Below are 22,392 nucleotides of genomic sequence, written 5' to 3'. Positions count from 1 at the left end.
AAACCTCATGAAAGCCCCCGCTTTTTAGTGAAGCAGCAACCTCTGCCCTCCTAGGCCTTAACTAAGCAACAAAATAGTTCCAGAGGAGTTAGCCGTGTTAGTCTGTAGTAGCAAAATCAAAAAGAGTCCAGTAGCACCTTTAAGACTAACCAATTTTATTATAGTATAAGCTTTCGAGAATCAAGTTCTCTTCATCAGATGCCTGATCATGCATCTGACGAAGAGAACTTGATTCTCGAAAGCTTATGCTATAATAAAATTGGTTAGTCTTAAAGGTGCTACTGGACTCTTTTTGATTTTGCAACAAAATAGTGTTCACTTGTGTTTAGAAAAGCAACACCTGCTTTCTACTACTATTATCCCTTCTTAAAAATTCTCTACAGCATGATGTTTGTTCAAAATTCCTTAACGCAATTATTTCAGGGTTCCCCCAGTTGATTTGGCTTCGAACATAGCTGTGGTTTTTGAGAGCGACCGCAAGGCACTGCCTTTGTTGATGGCCCTCTCCCTGCCAAAAAAAGCAAACAGAAGATTTGCTTTTTCTCCACTAGCACCATCTAGTGGAGAAACATACTCCCTTTCTAAGAGAGGAACAGAAAAACCGTCTCGATTTCTCCAACCAGGCGGCTGTATTTTGCAAGCCGATTCATGGCATCTTTTGGGTTAGTTCCAACCAGGTTTTTCGTTGGTGAAAAAAGGGAGGAGTTCCCCTTTGACCCCCCCCAATCTATGAAGGAAATTCTGGAACGTCCACGGATAAAAACTATGTGAGATGGAGGCTGTAATGAGAATAGGGCGAGATTGAGGGGGAAAGCTGGCAGAATCCAACCTGTAGTTTGCAAATTAAAATGAAAGCTGCTCCTTTATGCAGATTTTTCAAAATCAAGGATAACCTGCATCTTGCACCAGAGGGACCCTAAACACAAAATTCCCCCCGAATCTGATGTTTAGAGAGCAATCCCTACCCCTAAATCCATAGCAATCCCTTAGTAAACAATTTCTTAAGTTTATTCTGAGGTGGTTAAATAAATTTTTCAGCGTAGACTTTTTTTTAAAGGATCAAAATCTACACACAGGTGTGATGCTCATGTTCAACTTTCCTTTTTTGAAGACATCAAGAGAAACAAAATAGGATACTTTTAAAGTGCTTATCCTGGTAGGGAGCAGTTACAGCATATACTTGATATTTTGAGTGTGTGTGTGTGTGTGTGTGTGTATATACACATGTTTGTGTGTGTTCCTTTTAAACGTATGACTCATCCCAAGTGTTTTCTAGCTCCAGCAGTATGAACATACGACCCTGAAGAAAGGTCGCAATTGAGATATTATCTTCCCCTACCTCTTGGCTACCCCAGTATTTTTTACTTCATTTATGCCCTGCCTGTCTCCCCAATGGGAACCCAATGTGACTTACCCATCATTCTCCTCTCCTCCACTTTATGCTCACAACTCTGTTAGGTAGCTCAGGGTGTGTGTGTGACTGGCCCAAGGTCACCCAGCCAGCTTCCATTGCAGAATGGCGATTCGAACATGGGTCTCCCATAGCCAAGCCTGACACTCTAACCACTACACTACCACCGGTTCTCAGCAGGTAAAGCTGCTAGTCGTATGTACTGCACATATATAGACCACATTTTTAGAAGTGTCCCAAAGGAGGAAATTTCGTCTAGTGCAGTGACGCTGGGAGATGTGCGCACAGCAGTAAATGAAAGAACAGATGAAGAATTTGTTGGAAGATTTAAAAATTTCACAGTAAAGAAAGCAAAGCTATAACTGGATATAAACTACAGATTACACCAAGTTGTTTATTTATCCTAATGAGATCGACAAATCGACCGAGAGAGCACATGCTGGTATCCCAATCTCATGTACAAGCAAGCACAGAAGCAGACCGATGGGCTCTTTGTGGTCTTTAGAGGTTCACAAAAGTCCATTCAAGACTTTTAGGAAAAACTTGGGCAGGCAGTTAGTAATAGGTTTGTGTTTAGAATGTTCTGCTTGCATGTATTCAAAATCCAGAAATGATTTTTAAACAATGTGCTGCATGCATACCACATACTGGGATGGGCCAAAGACTCATCCAGTAAATGCCTTTGATTTATTTATAGGACTTTCTGGAGATAAATCCCAGCTGCAGGTGTAGTGCGAGAAATCAGATGGTACTTCAATCACTAAAGCTCAGAGACAAGATCCCTTTTATAGTGACTGGGACTAAGTGAGGTTTAAGTACTTTTTGTCACAAAAAAAAGATGAAACTGGTCACACTTGCATAATTTTACCTATGTGCTCATTTAATAAAGTGCTCATTTGGGGTCACACCGTAAAATTCCCAGAATTTATTGCCATTATGTAATCTTTCACCGTACAACTTGTTTTACAAAATTCAAAGTGTCACCCTGCTGTTTTCTAACCCGTGGTGGACATAAACTGTTTATTTCCTTTCAATTTCTTTAAAAGGCTTCTCGACAGTGAGTTCATAAAGCAAAAAAAGCAGCAATGGTTAAATTCAGATAAGGGGCTTGATAGGGTCTCAACATAAAGATCTGCACGCAGGACTCCATTTTTTTAAAAAAAGATGGTGAATTGACAAGTCTCACTCAGAATTTTTAATAAAACAGCTTTAGTTGGAAGGTGTTTAGAGTGCTAAAATGTACAACATAGACAAAAGTACACACTTCATCCCCCTCACAAGGTATTTACCAAGATAATCATTCTTGCAAAGTACAAGAAATAGGATATTCAACTGCCCCAAGCACAAACTGCTTCTTCCTAACAGAAGTAAAACTCAAGGGTGGGGAGGAGGCGGGGCAGAGCAAAGTGTAAGCGAGGAGGCCTAGCAGACTACAAGAGTCAGATTAAATTTTTTAAAAATACCATGGATTTTGACAGTTGAGTCTGCATATAATCTACCTTGATATTTTCTTTTTGGTGTTTTTATTTTTTTTAAATATAAGCACTTTCCCCCTCCCCACACCAAGTACATCGTAAAAATCCCAGGCCCTCTTTAATGATGTCACCCAGAGCATATTTACAGGAATCCTAACAGCAAAATACAAGCCTTGCATGAAATCCAGGCTAGCTTGCATTTTTAAATATTTATCCTGTCACTGAATAAATACACCAAAGCCCAATCCCATCGCTGTCAGTTATGATGACTCGGTCGAGGCTGGCTCTGTGGTCAATGGAGCTGATTTTTCATTGAGCACGGCGGAGCCATCTCCCCTGTCTTCAGAGGCAGGTGCCTTGGCAGCAGGAGGGCTGGCTGTAGCATCCAGGGCGAATGTAGAGGTTTGTTCCACACTTACAGTGACTCCAGGATTGGCAGATAAGCTCCCCATCTGGGGCATGGAAGAAAGCAGGTCAACAGGTGGGGTAGAGGAGACCTCTGGGACCAATGGGAACTGTGCAAGAAATTCAGGTGACAGAGGTGCTATTCCAGAGAGATTTAGAGGTGGCAAGGAAGGAAGCGGTGGCAAACCTACAAATGTTTAAAACAAAACAAAAAGAGCCCATTCACAATTGGTTCTCTCATTTACACATTCGCTCCTGCAGCCCAAAGGGCTGGGCAACAAGTAAGGTAGGTGAATACAACCCAGATTTTTGTGAACAAAAGAACCGCGCCACCTTACATTTAGGGTTGTGTATTCTATGCCTTCCCTTGAAAAATTCTGTGCCTAAACAATGACAATTCTATACCAAATAAAGCTGAATTCTGACCTGTAGAAATTATGAAAGTTGTCCAAATCTGCGCAATTCTTATTTTGCAGAGTTTATTCTTCAACTGTCACTATTTTTGCACTCCACAACAAGTGGCAAGCAGCTACAGAATGCACTGAAACCCTGTACCCATCTACTAGAAATTTTATTTTCCTCTAGTTTGGAAGGAAAGTGATTGGCCTAAGGTTAGGTTCATAGCTGAGCAGGTCTCTGAACATGTCTCTCCTGTTTAAGTCTAACCATTATGCCACACTGGCACTAGACACTTGCTCCTTTAGAAGAAATTACAGCCAAGGTTTTTGATTGAATTCTGTGCCCAATATCACATTCTATGCTTTCTGTGCTCCTATGAAACTCCAACACACAAGAGTTATGACAATAATCCCATATTATTCACTGGGCAAACAAATAAATGCCACATTATCTTTCAGGCTATGAAGGAAACAATACTGTAATCAGAAACAGTTTATCAGAAGGCAGTAGTAAATTTGTAGGAACATACCAGGATGCCCAATGTCTGTTAATCCAGGACCAGGAATTAAGTGTGGGGCAGGCAAGTTAAGATTTGGGATATTACCCAGATTGGGAAGCCCAGTTGGTAAACCAGCTGGTAACGGCATCAGCCCTGAAGGGAAAATAAAAATGTAATACAGAAAAACAAACCAAAAAAGGTATGAAAACTACATACAGGCATTACATTTCAAAAATTGTATAAATTGTATTAAACACCAAGGAAAAAGTGACGTTTTAAATGAATGTGCTTGAGAGAGATCTGTGCCCAGTGATTCTAACATTGTAGCACGCCCAAAGAGGCCAGCTTCTGTAGGAATTGTGTGCACAGCTGCGATGAGATAAGCGAGAACAGCTCACTGTAATCATGCTGATTATTTCAAGGGAGGGAGAGGAGAAGCGGAGGGAGGGTGCTTGCAGATGGGAGCAGCCCTTTCAGCACTGACTGTGCCAACCATCTGATGCTGCAGGCGCATGAATGTACCGCCCGTGCCCACCCTCCCTCTGGATCAAGGTCCTCATGGTAAAGAGAAAATATCAAAAGCAGCACATCGATTATGAAAAAGTCATTGGAAAACCTACCTGCTTCCCAAATGAAGGTTTCATGCACAGAGTTTAGCTATTTCAGACATTAGAAAAGAACCTTTCCTATAGCTTTCGTGCATATTGTACAAACAATACAGGACAGCAAGGAAATAAAGATTATTCTTTTAAAAACTAACAACCATTAAACTACATGATTATTTTAACGTTTTGGATGAGAAGTTTAGGAATCTCCAGTATTATCGTTTCGCTCTCTCACGCCCACATACAGGGCTCCAGCATGCTCCTCCCAGCATTGGAAAATTCTGGCAGCCACCACATACGCTGACTTGCTATGGCAGCAAAACAGTAGCTTTGCGCATCACAACATACATACAGTATCCAATGAAATCTATTATCAAAGTATTTTAACAAACTCCTATAAAGCTCACTTTGTGTTCCTCAACTATGAGGAATTTGAAATGAAAATGGTCTTATGTATTCATTCATTCATTCATTCATTCATTCATTCATTCATTCATTCATTCATTCATTCATTCTCTTTCTAGAATGAAAATAGCTTGGATGCTCTTTCCGGGTCATTTACCCAAGTAAAGTGAGTTGGATCTAGTAGAAAATTTCTGATACAACCAGGGAGCTGCAGACCTCTAAGCGCCCCCCACCCCCCATGCTGTTCTTGAGATCCCCCGTCTCCTGGGAGCAGCATTTCAGGGGGCATTCTGCAATGTACAAGACAAGGAAGTCCCACGCGGCTGATGGAAATCCCTTCTGTCAGCCAAGACTTCTCACAGGATCCAAGCCCGTAGCTGTGTGTCACTAGGCAAGCCACATGCTGGAACACCTTCTGAAGCTTGGCAGATGACAACTGACTCATGGCTTCTTGGCTGGTGTTCCTCTTTTTGGCACTTGCCCTTCTGGCTGGTTGGCTCCAGACATGCAGAAAGCCAAACAAGACTTTCCTCCTCAGAAAAGCTTTTGCCTTCTAGTTTTTAGCATTAATATTGTTGCTTTAAAACAATATTACTGGGAACTTTTTGTTTGGATTGATGTTCTCTATATTTTTTTCTTAAAATCCCTGGATTTAGGATGTTGTATTTTAGACTATTTTCTTAAACTTTTTAAATAGATGCTTGCACCTTCAGGAATCTCTACTTCATTTTAGATTCTCAACTGACGGCAACTTTTATTTGGCTTAAGTGGGAAATTAACCAGCTAAAGTTTTTATTGGTTATCCAAATAGAGGCCAATATTAACTGTTAGGGAGGCTATTAAGGGCACTCTTACTTGAGGTCGTTCTTCCTCTCACACGTTGGTACATGAAAACATAAAACAGGGCACAGCTCGTTTATGACGTTGTAAGAAGCCTTTCACGTTTTGCAGTATCCCAAATAGGAATCTGAGTTGAGGTTATATAATAAAATGTATATCTACTCAAATAAGTAAATGAAATGATTATCTCAAATGCATTTTTGATCAACAATTCTGTTCTTTATTAATACTATGCAAGCAATCGCTAATTGGAATTCCAGTTTCTCTTCAGAAAAGCTCAGGAAGAACAAGGTTAAAATCATATCTGAATATGATATATATATAACCACCACAAAGTTGTGATTACATCAGAGTCATTCTATTTTTTGATGTTTTATAGAACTGAAAATAGAAAAAAACCAAATACTCTCTGCCCTCTGACTAGATCACCTTTTGTAATTTTGTTTGTGCCATAATTCACATTCCCCTCCGCCCCTTTATGTCCTTGCCACTTACCTGGTAACGTGGTAGCTGTGTTCACTGGTGGCACTGGAGCAATAGTCTGATTAACTGGGGGTGGTAATAACGGTACTGTAGGGACACCTAAGGAAAAGCAAGCCAATTTTTATTTCACACACTGTTTTCAAGCACACAACATTCACGAGTCAGGAGCATTTTGTAAGAGAAATGGAGCTTCAACTAGCCTCTTCATTAGCATTTTATTCCAAGCTATTTCTTATGACGAACATTTGTTAATGTGAAGCCTGAATGTTTCCAGTCATAGATGAGGGCAGAATATACTTTCCAGCATTCCAAAACAGAAGGCATAAACGAATCACAAATGTATTCTGAAACGTGTTTTCCCCTATATAATGTGTTCTTAAGGCTGGAAAGCACCTCAGGATTCAACACATTCTTTTTGATAATACTAGTCTGAACCCATTTCCCATCAATACCCATTTCCTCCCGACTGCCATCAAAACTATATCAGCTTTCATTCAAAATAACTCAAACCCTATGAAGCTTTCCAGGCAATTCAGTGTTAGCCCAGACTGCTTCACTGGACTATTAAAACTGCATGATAAAACAGAGAAAGAATATATTATAGAACACTGCACATGCCTGAGTCAGGATGGAATGAAAGTATCAACAGTCCAGTCCTTTAAGGAGACTTAAGTGTTTTTCACAGGGGGGAAAGCTTTTTAAATTTCGCTGTTGCTGGTAAGGCTGCTGATACTGCGCAGCAGCAATGGGACTTCCACATGGCAGGTTTCCTCACAGTTTCCCTGCCCCAGTCCACCAGCAGCAGTCACCCCAGGTAGGGCTTTTCAGTTTTTTTAAAAAATCTGTAACTTGGATATCACTGTATCAATGTAACAATGTGTGTATTCGGTTCTCTGGAGCACTGTCTCCCAACTGGTAGGATGGGACCCAAAAGTAGGTCACGGAGCCTCTAAAAGTCCCTAATGGCTGTTCCTGCTCTTTGCACTCTTTTCTTTCTATCCTCTTCTTCCTTTCCAGGTTCTCACATTCTTGCCTTGCCCTCCCTCTTTGTGACAATAATGAAAGGAAAAACCTGTCTGGCAACGAGCAACATTACAAGAGTAGCTGGAAGAAGGGGGAATAACAACAACAACAACAACAACAACAACATTTGATTTACATACCGCCCTTCAGGACAACTTAACACCCACTCAGAGCGGTTTACAAAGTATGTCATTATTATCCCAACAAAACAGTAGTCCTCACTACCCTCTACCTACTGTGTGAGACATTCTTCACTGAGCCACTTGCCACTCACCTCTTTGCTGATATCTGCCACCTTCCCATATCTCCTCAACCCAGCACCACTACCCCGCCATGCCATCTCAGTGTCTTGAGTCAGCCCTGGATGAGTCATCATAGGAGGTAAATTTGGATTTGTGGGCCGGGCCACCATACCAAAAAAGTTGGGAACCGCTGCTCTGGAGACTTAGTTGTCATTTTAAAAAATTCAGTACTTTTTGTTGCAGAGATATGCCTTTTCTCTTATATCTCTGCAACAACAATAGGGGACAGAGGCTTACTTTAAAAAAAATGAAAGCTAAGAATCTGGAGAACCTGATACACAAGACTGAATATCCTGTTAACACTCATCTGTTTAAAAAGTCACAAAAAGCCACCAGGTGATGGGAGGAGAAAATGGCTACTGTGTGGGTGGGACTTGGAAAATCCAAATTTTCCCACCCACTTGGCAACTATCTAGGATTTGCTGCGATCTTTCCCAAAACTTCACAGCAAAGCAGTTTTGGGAATGACTGGAGAACAGCTGTGGATACCCTGGGAGGTATACAAATGTACCTTGATGCTCTGAAAAAGCAGGGGGAAATTGAACCTGGGGAAAATAGCCCATGTGGAAATGGCCTTATAAGAAATCAAATCTTGCAGCCCAATCCATTTTCTTCTTTGACAGCATTCATGTATACCCCTACCCCCTTCTATCTTACCACACTTCTAAAGTATCTGGCAGCAGGGAGTATTCTGCCCCTCATATTGTTAGAATAGCTATCCTGAGAAAGGAACAGACTCGCTGCATGGAATTCCGAATACCCCGTCTCCCAATCTTCAAATGCAGCACTTAATATCATCATAGGAAACAGGTTAACAAGGCACTGGCTTTTTCCTGCCGCCACCACTTATATTTTCAAAACAGGGGAAACCAGGCCTTAAAGCTCATCTTAATACTTTTGTTCAATGACGACATGATCACAGAAGACAAACCTGTATTGGGCACATTTGTGACAGAAGGAGTTGAGCTAATGGAGAGTCCAGCCAGACCCTGTTCGGTTCCTGCTGTTCCAGGCGGTAACGAGGATGGGGGGTTTACTGATGACAGCTGAACCTGATTACGAAAAGAGAAAGGATGACATTGTACACTGTGCCACTCCAGCGATATTCATGACAGAAGACAGTAAAGCCCTTAGCCGTGGGCCAACCTCAAGACAGTACCATCCAATTTGTACTTAGAAAAGACACATCACCGCACTATATTAAGCAGCTCTTGCAGGGATGGTCCCTTTGCCTTAAGTATTTAGGATCACAAAAAAGAATGAAAAAAGCATTACGACTTACCTCTGTAAAGCCATCTCTGAATGGGCTAATAGATGTATTAGACAATTGTCCTGGGAGAGAAATTTTCTTTCCCTCTTCAAAAGGGCGTGTTGGTATCCGATGCAGGTATCCATAACCAATGCCGCAGCCTAGGCTTTTAAAATAGGAATGTAAAAAAAAATCAAGTTAGATGGCCCCCCAAACCTAGCAATTCGTCAGCATAGGATCTTTCCTGAGCAGCAGCCTTTATTGGAAATGTATCTGTGTTCAAATGGCAACTGTGAAGCTAATCTGTTTGACATCAGGTTTTTGACACTGGAAGACAGCCAATTAGAACGGCTTGCTGGTGTCATGACCCTTGACCCATACGATTATACCAAACATTAGCTGTCTACTGTATACTGTTATGAAAAGAATAAAGGTTGCATGGAATCTTTTATACAAATTTTATAAGGTTTATATAAAAGGGAAGGCAGCGTATCAGAAATTACAAGTTAGATGGAAACTGGCATTAAATTGCACATTCCACACAAATCTAATGTCACAGAATGAACTGTTATTTTTAAAAATCTGATTATACTGACAGTAAGTCCTGATTATTATTGTCAACTCAATAACCTGGTAAAGCTGATTTATGTATCTCAGTTGCTTAACATCTTGGAAGTACCTGAGTTAGTTCTTCCACTCAAATAAATGGAAAATAATAGCCCTTACTTACCATTCCCACAATGCACAGGCAAAAATCCTGTAACCTATTCTGTTCTGTCCTGCACTAACGAGGGCAGTAATTGCGCAACTGCCAGCATAGAAGATGTTGGGATCTTCAATGCTCCACCACTTGAAGGTGTGCAACAAATGTCTGCCCCTCCCAACCATCATTCCAGTCTCATCTTCTGATACAGACCTGAGCAGGACCAACCCAGAAACCGTGCCTGGCTCTCACTAATAATGCCACTTACCTTCCTTCTCCACCCCATGCAGAGTTTGGTGTAATAACCACCTCCCGGCAATTATCTGTGTCTGTGTTGTACACATAAAGCTTTAATGGTTTGCTTTCATGCGTCTCGATAAGAGAGAATAAATCTTCCGACTGAAAAAGAAAACAGTAATTTTGAAGCTGACTTGTAACGTGCGTAAACTGGCATCTCAGCAGCTCTGTGTCTGCCACAGCCCTTCAAATACAGTCAGAGATGCTCTATCTTTGGAGGTGCAGAACTGGGCCATTTACTTCAATAGCTAGTATTTCAACTTAAATACAAAAAGGAGAACTGAATGTTCAGTTCCACTGAAACAGCCAATACTCCAAGGTGTTTTCTATCAACATCAACAGAATGCTGAAAGATATGCCATGGGGGCTGAGGAATCCCCACCACTGCGTACTTAATAAATGAAATACCCATTTACCTCATTCATGACAGTATCTGCTCCAATTATGTAGTCGCTGTGAGGTCTAAGACCTGCAAGTGCAGCAGGAGAATTCGGTTCAACTTCCTAGTTTCAAGACATAAAATTGAGAGGAAATAAAAGTTTCAACTAAACTAGAAAAGTTACAGAAGACAGCATCAAATGTTGGTTAAAAAGCCCCCACATCCCAAGCCAACTGTACACAAGAGGTCCTCTTGTCTCCACTTTCCTCAGCCCAGTTCTCTTAACAAGTACCTGGACAGCCATCGACCTGCAGTTTATCTCTGTCTTTTTGTGAACAGAGCAGGAAATAAAATGTCAGCCTTTGCATTATACTACTTTAAGGTAAAATATTTTAAATTGAACATATTGAAGAGCCAAAGCAAAGTTACACTAGGTTGGACATGTAGATCTGTTCCTATTTCTCATCTGGTTAGCCAACAAGACAGTGTTTTCCCAGGGCTTCTCTAACAAATATGAGATAAAGCTGATATTCAGGGTACCAACAATTACCCCCAGTTCAGAGAACTGGAGCAGCAATAGAAGGATGCATACAAACACACAGTGTCCGGGTGCAAACTTGTGCACTGAATGCTGCAAGGGATGGGGGGACACCTTTGGGGTAACACAGTTCACAGTCACACATGCATTAAATGTTTGTGGTACACAATTTGACACCCCTGTAAACAAACCCTTTGCACACCAGAACCACAACATAAGCAAAGCTATTTCAGCTGCACAGACAGGGCTTGAGTAAATCAGCGAATGCACTGAATGGACTGATTAACACTCGGTAAGCAAAGGGAGAAATTAGAAACAGGCACGATTCAGAGAGCAGCATGTTTACATTTAGGCGTTGTACACACAAACTGTGTCCTATGCAGCTCCCATTTGTTTCAACCAAGGCTTATGGGAGACAAACTGCCAAAGGACCTGGGTCCGCATGCTTGCGCTCCTGTTGACTGCTAAAGATGCAAAAGTCAGGAAAATCTGGCACCGGATTTTTCCACTAAGAGGAAAAAAAACATTTTCCCCTCACTTACCAGCACATGCCAGACATTTTCATTGGCTCCGTCAAAGCTGCAAAAACGAATGCTGACTCCCAGAAGCCCCTGCCCACCCCACATATTGCTGGGAGTCACTGACGTCTCCCTGAGCTCCAGAGTCTTGCTGCTATAGACCAGCATCTTAACAGGCTTCTCCACATTTGCTTTCAGCAAGTCCTTGAGTGTGTCGTTGTCTTTATTCTGGTGGGGGGGAAAAGAAGCAGCACAATTTTCATTTGCAGTTGCATTCACCGTTATGGCACATTTTAAAAGGCATTTTCACAGAAAAAGCAGAAGTAGATGATGATAAAGCTGGATTTTTAAAAAATCATTAAAAATATCCAGGACTAAACTTGGGTGTAAGAATCCATGCTTAGCGAAACAAAGTATGGCGTGATGTGCTAGGTCAAAACCATGAAAAATGATTTCAGCAACTGGGATAGTATGCTGTTCTGCAGGAGACATCCTAGTGCTAATATTCAAAACTAGGATCCTGGTTTGCTATTTCTGCATGCTTTGCTATCTAAGGAATTTGAAGTACACATCACCAAGCCCTATGCAAGTTTCCACTGCAGATGCTTAGGTCACCAACAGAATTCAATTTCCATTAAAAAATAAAAACTTAAACTAAGGAAAATATCTTTGTTGGTCATCATTCCAAGTTGCTACTGGGGCCCAGGGGCTAGCAAGTCACCACACAAGTGTCACACGCTGATCCACCTGGGTGACCTTTACTCCTGATCAACCTAGTAACTTCCCAGTTCTCGCTTCTGGAGATTATTTAATTTTGTGGCCTGCTGCCTGCAGAGAAACAAGGCAATTATCTAACAAAAAAGCAGCAGACTGCAGCTGGAAGGGAACAAAGCAGCACCTTCTAAGTGTTAATCACACCAGCATCGCTCTACAAAAACCTACCATGCCCAGAAGTTGTGAGAGAGAGACCCTATTTCATCATGAGTACTGCTCAGTCTAAAAATAAGCAACACATCGTATCTCATTGTCTAAAACAATAAAAGTAGCAAGTTACTTATTTAACACTCTTACAGAATAGTCTGCAAGATGGTAAAACGACTCCATTCACTTTTAAATCAGGGGACCGCATCTCATGAATTGCCAAATGCAGCAGCGCGTCCAGATCTTGCCCTCCTCCCATGACCTCCACCAGCCCCCCAAAACTTCCAAGACGTTGATGCTGGAAATTGCAGGAGGCTTGTGGAGGAGGCTACAGCAGACAAGGGGGAATGTCAGGCCGGCTAAGCTCTCTCTTCTGGTGTCAATGTGTCCACGGATGCAAGAGAGTCCATTGGAACAAAAGGGAAGAGGAAGTAAGGTCGCCCAATTCCCTCTCTTCGCTGCAGCCTCTTAGCATTTTGGCCACAAGACTCCCAACACCAAATTGCCAGGGCTCTGAGAGGGGGAAAAGAGGCAGGAGAAATTCACTGGTACAGCCAAATACACTTTTTATGGCTCTAGAAACAAGCTTTATTCAGGAAGAAGCTAAATAATAAATGGATTAAAAAAAATATATCCATGACATAAATGGCTCTACAACTAGGACTGCAGCCAGCACATCACATCATTATAGAGTTTTAATATAAAAGCACACCGGTAGTTATTCATGAATGGCAAGCTAGAAAGTTGGGATTTTAATTTTTAGACCAGCTCATGAATGCCACAGGAACATCAATTTGATTTCAGAAAGGAACTTACTAGTCTTGAGCCATTAATGGAAACAATAAAATCAAAGAACGGCTCCAATCCAGCTCTGTGTCCTGGTGAATTTTCTTGCACCTGCAAAAACAAAAGAGTGCATGAGAAACTGGTGAGAACGCACAAAGGGCTTGACGGCCAAAAGTGAGAGAGTTTCTCAACCTGAGATGCTCAAAACAGAGATCTATGAATACTGTCACCAGGATGCAGGGAAGGCCTCCAGGACACTCTGCCGCAAGGGAAGCAAATTTTCAAAGATCTGCTGCCAACACAGAAAGGAACAGCATGCCTCCTCAGAGCAGTGCTAGATGGTGGCTTGTGCTGGAATGCATCGATGTCATAGGAGGAGGAAGGGTTACTCACAAACATATGAACACGGCCACACTCGCACACTCCCCTCACTCCCCATAAACCCTTCTTGTCAAACAGCAGGTCCAAAAGATTGCACTCCACAAGCCAAGCTTTGTGGTCTCCTAGAAAATAAGGGTTGAATTTCCATCCTCAAACCACTTTCTCCAGATTAGTATCAGCCAAGCCCATCTGCCACTTACAGCTTACAGGTCAAGGATGGCGGACTTTGAAATCCCGTTCATGCTACCATTTGGCAACTTGAGCCCTTATTATTCCTCCGCTCACCCAAAACTCTAGGCCTTACCCCCTCCTCCTCAAAAACCCGTTTCACCTCTTGTGAATTCAACTACTTCACATACAGAAGAGTATCTAGAACCGAAAGATCTATCTCTGAGAGGGAAAGAAACTAGAAATGATCTGAGGCAGCTGGTACGGCCTGGAAATGGTGTTGCCGAGCTCAGAGAATTCTGTGCTGATTCCTTCAATAGGAAATTACAGGACAAATCTGACTTGTGTGATAGTCAAGAGAGAAAGGTTCACCATCACAGCTCAAGGAACGAAACTCTGGTGGGCTGACAATCAAAGGAGCTCGATCTCATCTAAACTGTGTACACAGGTGTGCAACTTCCCTGCCTCCCTGCTCCCAAAGCAGTCTCAAATGCCCTCCTGAAATGTGGCTCCCGGGGGGACCTCCCAAGAGCAACATAAAGGGAAAGATGGAGGGCTGCTGCAGGAGGTGGGAACTGCACTCATAGACTTTTGACCAGAGCCAACCCACTGTGCCTGACTAAGGCTAAGTCAAACGTTCAACAGCAGACACTTAAGAGTGTGAAGAGGCAGCTTCATGAAAGACTCGAAGCTTATCTTGTTCTTGCTTTGGCTTGCTTTCCCTCCCTTTGCACCGGCTTCACTAGCCTGTGTGCGTGCGTGCGTGCGTGCGCGTGCATGTGTCACCCAATTTAAAAAGATGACCCTCTAAAAGATCTCTCAAGGAAGAACTGAGTTTTACTAAATGGGACCTTCTAGCATAGCTCTACCCTTAGTACTTTACCATGCTGCATGAAGCAGTTGGTTGGCACCCATGTTACCCTAGCAGTCCCAGAAGAACACTGGTTCTCACCCTTTTAAGAAACTGCATGGCTCCAGTACAATCCTCCAGTCTGTAGTTTTCCATTAATACTGCACAATCACTGGATGTTCATTTGCACGGTACCGCTAATTCATATTTCATCTTTCCATTACAGAAGCACTTAGTTTCTGCTGAGTTTCTAAGACAACGTTCAGAGCAGAGCTGGTTTCTTTTTCTAATTGTTCGGAGAAGACAGCCGTCTGCAAGTCAGCAAGGTGTCCTGCTTAGCTGTTAGCAAGGCTCTGTGGAGTGTGAGTCAGCTTAGCATCAAGACACAACCCCCAAATCTTACACCAAGGAAAAGCAGAATTCTGACACTACATTTCATTTCCTTCTCCTGCATCATTTATTTCATTTCTGGTAGTCTTTGGGAAAGCTAAGGAGCTACAAGGGGCAATATAGCCCACCCCTCCCCCACACCAGAAATTCTGTCCAGCCTTTCTTGTATCGTGTGAGATGTTCCCTGGACATTTCCCACACCACTTTCAGGCCTACCTTCATGACCACCAAGGCCAGAAACTCAATTATTGATCAAATTCTGCACTTCACATGGGCCATTCGAGAAGAATGTGTCGTATCTGCAGGAGTACAGTGAGCGCTTCTCAAAGCTGTGATTTCTTGCTTGTGCAAAACACACAGTTAATTCTGCCAGGGGTGCTCAGGATGGCAAGAGGGAGGGGCAAGGCAGATGACAGTGTACATATACAAGCAGGCTAAAGCTGCCTGCAGTTTTCAACCCTGATTTGTAAGTTACAAGGAGTAATTACTCTTTCTTGTGCAGAAACAGCTCAGACATCCACCATGCTGGAATACGGCCTCAAATTTGCAGGCTCTGCATCTTACATCTCTAGCCATGTGCTGCATTTTGAAAACCAAACACCCCCCTTTGCATCACACGTATGATTGGTTGTATCCAAAATGCTGTTGCTGTGAGTGGGCAGGAGGGCATCCGTAATTTCCCACTGCCCCACGCCACCTGCCAAGCTACTCCTGAAGGCATCATAACTCTCTGGAGTAGGCCTTTCTGATGCACTGGAGCTAGAAATAGGAAAGCCCCATTCTTCAAGTTCAAGTTGACTTGCAGTTATTAAGATTAACCCCCCCTTAACCCCCCATACACACAAGCAGCTGTAATAGGTAACATGGGGAAATGGAATCATTCAAGAGATTCTCATGTATGTATATGAATGCTATATTGATGTGAATCCTTATCTTGAAACCATTTGAAGATCTGAAGCTATGCCCCCTATCACCCTTGCAGAGCAGAATGTTTTAAAGGACTTTTACAAAAAGCAGTAAATTAGGTTCATCAGCTGCAAATGCTGAAGACAGAGAAAATTTTGTAGTTTGGTGGAGAGTGAATGCAATAAAAAAAACTTTTCAACATTTCTGCATCAAAAGCAATTCTTCAGTTAGCCCCATTAAAATTGATTTTGCTTCTGTCAGATTAAAAAATATCAATTATTTACCAGAGGATGCCACTCAACTTTTTCAAAAAAGCCTATATTTTTTTCAGGAGAAAAAGCTTTGTAAGTAAATTGATCCAGTAGATACAAGAAAATAAATCACCTATACTGAGCTGTGGGTTTCTTTCCAGTATAGTCAATTGTTTCAGATTCTATTGGTAATCACTGCTAGACCTGCTGTAGCAGAAGAGAGGATGAAAATATACATATGCATCACACTCCTCTTACCCTGATGTGCCAATTCCCAGATGCTCTCTGTGTAAAGGAAATTAATTAACTAAATATTCAAATAACATGAGGCCAACTATAGTAACATGGAAAATCAATACAGGTGCATACACTCCTGTAAATGAGAGCAATCTTATGAAGTTGACAGCTTCATTATTCTATGTGCCAAGCACAGCAACATATGCAAGTTAAAATTGTACACAATAGTTCAGTAGTAAAAAATCACACAAAAAATAAGGCTGCTAGAAGTTTGCAACTTCCTCCTCCGGATCAGTCCCACTATTCACTCCCATTTTTATTTCTTTGCCTAATACAAGCATCTTGCAATGTTCAAATTCAGACTTCAAAAGACTTCCAGGAAAATTAGCATCTTACACTATACCCAGAAAACTCATGTCCATACTGGATGGCGTATGGCCCCAGCAGTTTAGCACAGCTCCACCTACTTTCTTCAGTAGTAGTACTCATTCTTCCATATTTATCCCCCCGCCCCTTTCCTGGAAGCAAACTGGAAGCTGGCATAGATGGAACAGACTGGAGTGATACAGTCCTTGTGACCCACTCCAGTCAACATTCTGGCTGCAACATTCTGTACCAAATGTAAGTTCTGCACAGCCTTCAAGGGCAGCCCCACAGCGAGCACACCACAATAATCTAATCTGGATGTTACCAGATGATGAAAAGTAATGTTACAACCTGGGAATAATTTCAAAAACTGTCAAGAGGGTTGCTGATCTCCCCTCTCTCTACTCTACAGAATCAGCTGGGCTACACTGATTCTTACATTGGCCCCTGTGAGGAGAAAACCACTGGATCAGGTTTACTTGCAAAGGGAAGGGAAAGCTGGGAACTCTGTGAACTGATGACTCTGCCTTGTTCCATAGCTACAACACACACAACAATGAAATGTTGAAAAAAAATCCCCACAGGGAAAGCCTTGCAGTAATGCTAAGCAGACATATTTCAACATCATTTTAGAACTAACTGCCAAGTTCAAGAACTCCCAACAGCAAGCAGACAAATGACTCTTAGGTTCTATGTGCATCATCAGTGGAATCTATTAGGAAAAGTTCTAACAAACTAGTGTCAGTTTCCAGGGAAAGACGACAGGCTAGACCCATTAACAGAATCTCACCACCACAGCCAGGATAAAAATCAGACTGGCAGAGATTCAATATGGGCCAAGTGTACATTTTATTGAAAAGGAGAAATTTGGAAAGTATGGTAGTAACTAGACAACAGCAGTCTAAAAGCTGTCCAGAATCTGAAAACAACTAGTAATGAGGGAGACAGCGCAGGATCCACATTTACACGGACCCCTTCCTCCACACTGAGGTGAAATATCTGTACCAACAGAACAGGGGCCAAAATATTTTCCTGTAAAATTTGCAATAAAGTGTAATTCAGCATTAGTTTCTAAATTTTAAAAAAAATATGAAAATCTATCCATTATATAGGACAAATAAAGTTTTCTTGCAGTTTCCCACCAGCTTCAGCGAAATGTAAATCAATATGATTAATAAGTCTGTGTTAATTATGTGCCATAATTTATTGTGCATTATGTGATGATATTAAGAGTTAATAGTTTCTGATATTAAAGCTCATTATGGATTTCTTATATTTATTGAAACATTCCTGTACCACAGGCTCACAGCAGTTTACATAAAGTGGTCTTACATAGACTGTAAAAATAATAATAAAACTCAATGTATGTGCCCAACAATTAGACTTTTAAAACCAAATCTATTTTTTTTTAAGACTAGCAGTTAAAAAGGCAACCGCTAAAAGCTCTTCTAACTATCCTGCAGAAGATTATACAGTCCAGGAAGAGATTATACAGTTCACACCTCTACCAACAACTCATTCCAGAACTCTGAAGCGGTCACTGAAAGCGGTTGGGAATGAGCCCACCACTGTTCTAACCTCCATCTGCAAAGGAATGTTGATATAAGAGAAACAATAATTGCGTACAATAAAACACCGTCCCTCAGATATCTGAATTTACTACTTAGGTTTATGACCAAAGGCTCAGAGCATGTTTCACCTTTATCTCACTTCATTCTAACTATAAAGGTTAGGTCAGGAGTTCCCAATTTTACTAAGCCTGCAAGACTTATTGCTATTTTGGGAAGAGTGCAACTTACTAGGGCAAACATCCCCTGTAGGCAATGCAAATGGAAATGCAATATATGTTATAAATCTAATTTATAAAGTTCAAAGTGCTCAAGTGCCAAAGTTATTAAAGTTTCAAGTCAAAAGCAACTGGAGTGGACGTGGACTATTTATACTGTGTTCTGGTGAAACATTTATTTATGGGGTGTTGTTAGTGGCCCGCCTAGGCTTTTTGCCTTATGTCGACAGCCGTGTGATATCAGTTTTCCTTACTTGAAATCAGAATGACATGTACATATGGACTTACATCAACAATACATTTATGGATATAAACTGGTCTTTGTGTATTGAGAAGGAATTAACTGATGGGTAATATCTTGCCAGAGTTTGCACAGTATTTATTGAATTAACCTTGCGATATTATATAGCATTTATTGTATTTGACTTGTAACATAGTATTTATTGCATTTGACTTGAAACTTTAATAACTTTGGCATTTGAGCACCTTGCATTCTATAAATTATATTTGTAACACATATTGCATTTCCATTTGCATTTCCTATGGGGGATTATACCTGTGGCAGCCTCTTTAAATACGTAGCATGTTGGGAAGGGTATCAGGTGTCACACTACAAAATGGCTGCCATGCAGGAGGACCAATCACAAATTGATTGCCATGCCGACAATGAGGTCACTCACATAGTGTTGGGAGGTTTCAAGTCATCCATTCCGCTACAGTGGAGGCCGCTACTTCCAAATAGGCAGTCCCTGCAGATGCAATGATGATGTCACATGGACTTCACTAAAGAACTAAGAAAGTAAGGAAAAGCTGGACTGGCTCTTTGCTTTGGGGAAGCAACACTGTGTGGCTTCAGATTCTAACGAGAAAAGGTAAGGCTTGCTCTAGATTGGCCCACAAACTCACTTGGCACCTAAGAATGATGGGAACCAATTTTCTAGAACAGACTGTAGGTCTATTACTCTTATGTTAAACAGGCCTTTATGATGTGCCAAACTTACCAACTGAAAACATTTTCAATTACAGTATAATAGAATACAAGCTAGTCAGGAACACCGGTGGGGTGGGTGGGTCTGATCCTCTAAATATATTCAGTAATTCCCCTCAGGAATTCAAAAGAGTGTTTCAAAATCATGCCTCCAGGTTGTGCTAATTTCTTCTTCAAATTTCATGCTCTGAAACAGACTGTCAAACACAGCTACTAAGCAAAATGGAAAAGTGGAGTTACAAGAAACTCTCCATAGAACCATGAGGCCTTTTAAAGACTTACAAACTTATTGTAGCATAAGCAATTGAAGGCAGGAGCCATTTGTGAGATACATAACGACTGCTATCCTCAATGGCAGATAAATCTAGACATGTACATAAGTATCTATAAAAACATGCACACATTCAGTGTGTGTGTGTGTGGGGGGGGGATTGTTACCACAAATCCTTTAATCTAAGGGCCAGCCAAGCAACAGCCAAATATCTTACATTGCTCTGCAGATCACTAAATGCTGATGTATTTTTATTCTATGACTAAAACCAGTCATTAATTTCAACTGTTGTAGAACTAACATAAAACCTAGTGTATTGTAGACTGTTCAGAAAGGTAATATATCTGTTACTAAAAGGTCATTGTTGATACTAATGACACTAAAGGCAACAATGAATCTTATTTACAAAATACAGTTCAAAACAGACAAACATGTACTTGCTATCATACAACAGCAATTCTAAGTTAAAGGAACTAAGTTAATTCTAAGTTAAATTTTAGATTCTGGTTTGATGGACCCCAACTAACCAGAGATAGTAAGTGACTGACATTCAGACAACCACACTAACCACAATTAGTTTAATTAAACCATGGTTTTGTGCAAAGTCTGAACTGAGCCACACAGTCTAAGAATGCATTAACGTACACTGATAAATATTAAATGCCAATTTGATTTATCTGAAAATGCCATCGGATGCTACTCTAAACTGTCAAAGCAAAAAAACCAACCTGCTAGAGGTTATGCAAAATGGCACACACTGCACCAACTTTCCAAATATAGAAAAACAAACATTTATAACCTGCCACCTTAATATAAAACATCTTAATAAAAAAGCACACTCAAAAGAAAGATCAAAGTCAGGAAGAAACCATGCACCACAGTTTAACTTAAATAAGCTGCCAGAAGGATCAAATATTTAATAAGAAGTCTGTAGGCTATTCTATCAATAGGCATTGAAAAAAGGACTAGAAAGAAACACCTCACACTTAGGTGTACTGAATACAGATAGTAAGTTCCCAGAAAATGGAGACAGGGCACATATGTAGGACTGGGCTGAGTTTCCTACACTAGTGACTTAACCTTACCTCATGGTTACTTAGGACGGACAGAAACGTGAGACTCTGGGTTGTATGAAAAGCCAGGGTGGTGTCTGTCTAGTACCAGGGATACCTGGGTTTATGGGTTTAAGGGTCAAACCCTGATTCAAGTCCCCCCTTTGTCATGAAGCTGACCAGCTGACCTTTGTCCAGTGCTCCTAAACTGCCCTCAGGGCTGTTGTGAAGATTAGACAAAGGAGGGAAGAAACACGTTCTACCACTCTGAGCCCCTTGTAGGAATGATTGGGGGGGGGGGGAGGACAGTATAGACAGCCTTTCTTCAGCCACCTTTTCCATCCCAATATCCTTTAAGGGCAGCACCTTATTTTAATATCATGAGCAAATCCGTCACTTCTCAGGCTGAGGGAAAAGGCGTGCGCGGAGAGTCTTCAGACAGAGGTTAAATGGGGAGAGAAAGGCTGTTATTCCTGCTTGAGCGAAGGAAGGGGCCTGGATCTCCACTCCCCTTTGCTGCAGCCACTTGAACACACAGTTATTGGTGTGTAGCTGTGTTGGTCTGCAGTAGAACAGCAGGATTTGAGTCCAGCAACAAGATTTTCAGGGAAGGAGCTTTCGAGAGTCAGAGCTCTGTATCTGAAGAAGGGAGCTTAGACTGTGGGAAGCTCACCCCCTGAAAATCTTGGTCTTCTAAGGTGCCACTGGACCCAACTCCTGTGCAACACACACGCACTGGATCCCCCCACAACCAGGCCCAAGCCCCGGTGGCTTCCTTCCCCGGCTCTCATGAGCCACAGCCCCCCACCCCTTGTCCCTCCCTGATCCCCCCGCCATGCATTCCCACGTAGCGCTCCAGCCCACCCGCCTCTTTCTCCCTCCCTTTCCCGGCTCTGACTCAGGCTCATACTCGTAGGACGTGGTAGCCTTCGGTGCCCCCGCCGGGGATCTCCACGCTCTGCGACGAGCCCATGGCTCAAGCCCGGCGGCCGCCCCCTGCTTCGCGCACGCACCCCGCCCGCCGCCACAGTAAGGACGTGGCACTCGGGCAGCCTGGGCCGGTGCGCAGGAGGCTGGGAAACAGAGGGCCTCAACGGACAGCGCCACCTATCGCGACGGGCGAGGAACCACCGCGCTAAGAAGAAGCACGGAGGAGGCGATGGGCGGTTCAACGAACCGGAAGGAGAAAGAGGGGATGCGTAACGGAAGTTTGTACGGCAAGCGCGCGGGACATACCCAGGGCTAGCGCGTCCGCTTTTCCCATTCGAGGTTCCCGTACCGCTCCCTGGCGGTGCGAGAGTGGAAAGGAATGCCTGAAGTGACTGAGCGTGGGTACGTGGGCGGTGACCGTAATTCCGCCGCTGCGAAGTCCAAAAGTCTCGGCGCTGTAAAACAGTATATAATACAAGTGCATAAGACGTGCATTTAGAGTAGTAGTATAATGGAGAAAAACTCAGGAGGCCGTTTTTAGGAAGGCAATGGGCAAATCGCCTCTGCTCATCTCTTGC

General features: G+C 42.2%; 1 protein-coding gene across 1 annotated transcript; it reads right to left on the bottom strand.

The window, feature by feature from the left end:
* Positions 1-2,591: 2,591 nt before the first annotated feature.
* GORASP2 (golgi reassembly stacking protein 2) lies at positions 2,592-21,998 on the bottom strand. The gene is made up of 10 exons (XM_054971480.1): positions 21,795-21,998; positions 13,269-13,349; positions 11,556-11,759; positions 10,513-10,599; positions 10,068-10,198; positions 9,130-9,262; positions 8,779-8,899; positions 6,535-6,621; positions 4,220-4,342; positions 2,592-3,478 (listed from the first exon to the last, which is right to left on the bottom strand). Exons 1-10 carry the CDS (start codon positions 21,855-21,857, stop codon positions 3,147-3,149), a joined length of 1,362 nt encoding a protein of 453 aa, XP_054827455.1. The 5' UTR covers positions 21,858-21,998; the 3' UTR covers positions 2,592-3,146.
* Positions 21,999-22,392: the final 394 nt, after the last annotated feature.

Source organism: Eublepharis macularius, chromosome 2, assembly GCF_028583425.1.
Source record: "Eublepharis macularius isolate TG4126 chromosome 2, MPM_Emac_v1.0, whole genome shotgun sequence".
Taxonomy (NCBI): Eukaryota; Metazoa; Chordata; class Lepidosauria; order Squamata; family Eublepharidae; genus Eublepharis; species Eublepharis macularius.
The sequence above is the reverse complement of the archived record's forward strand: the minus strand, read 5'-3'. Positions and strand labels throughout refer to the sequence as shown.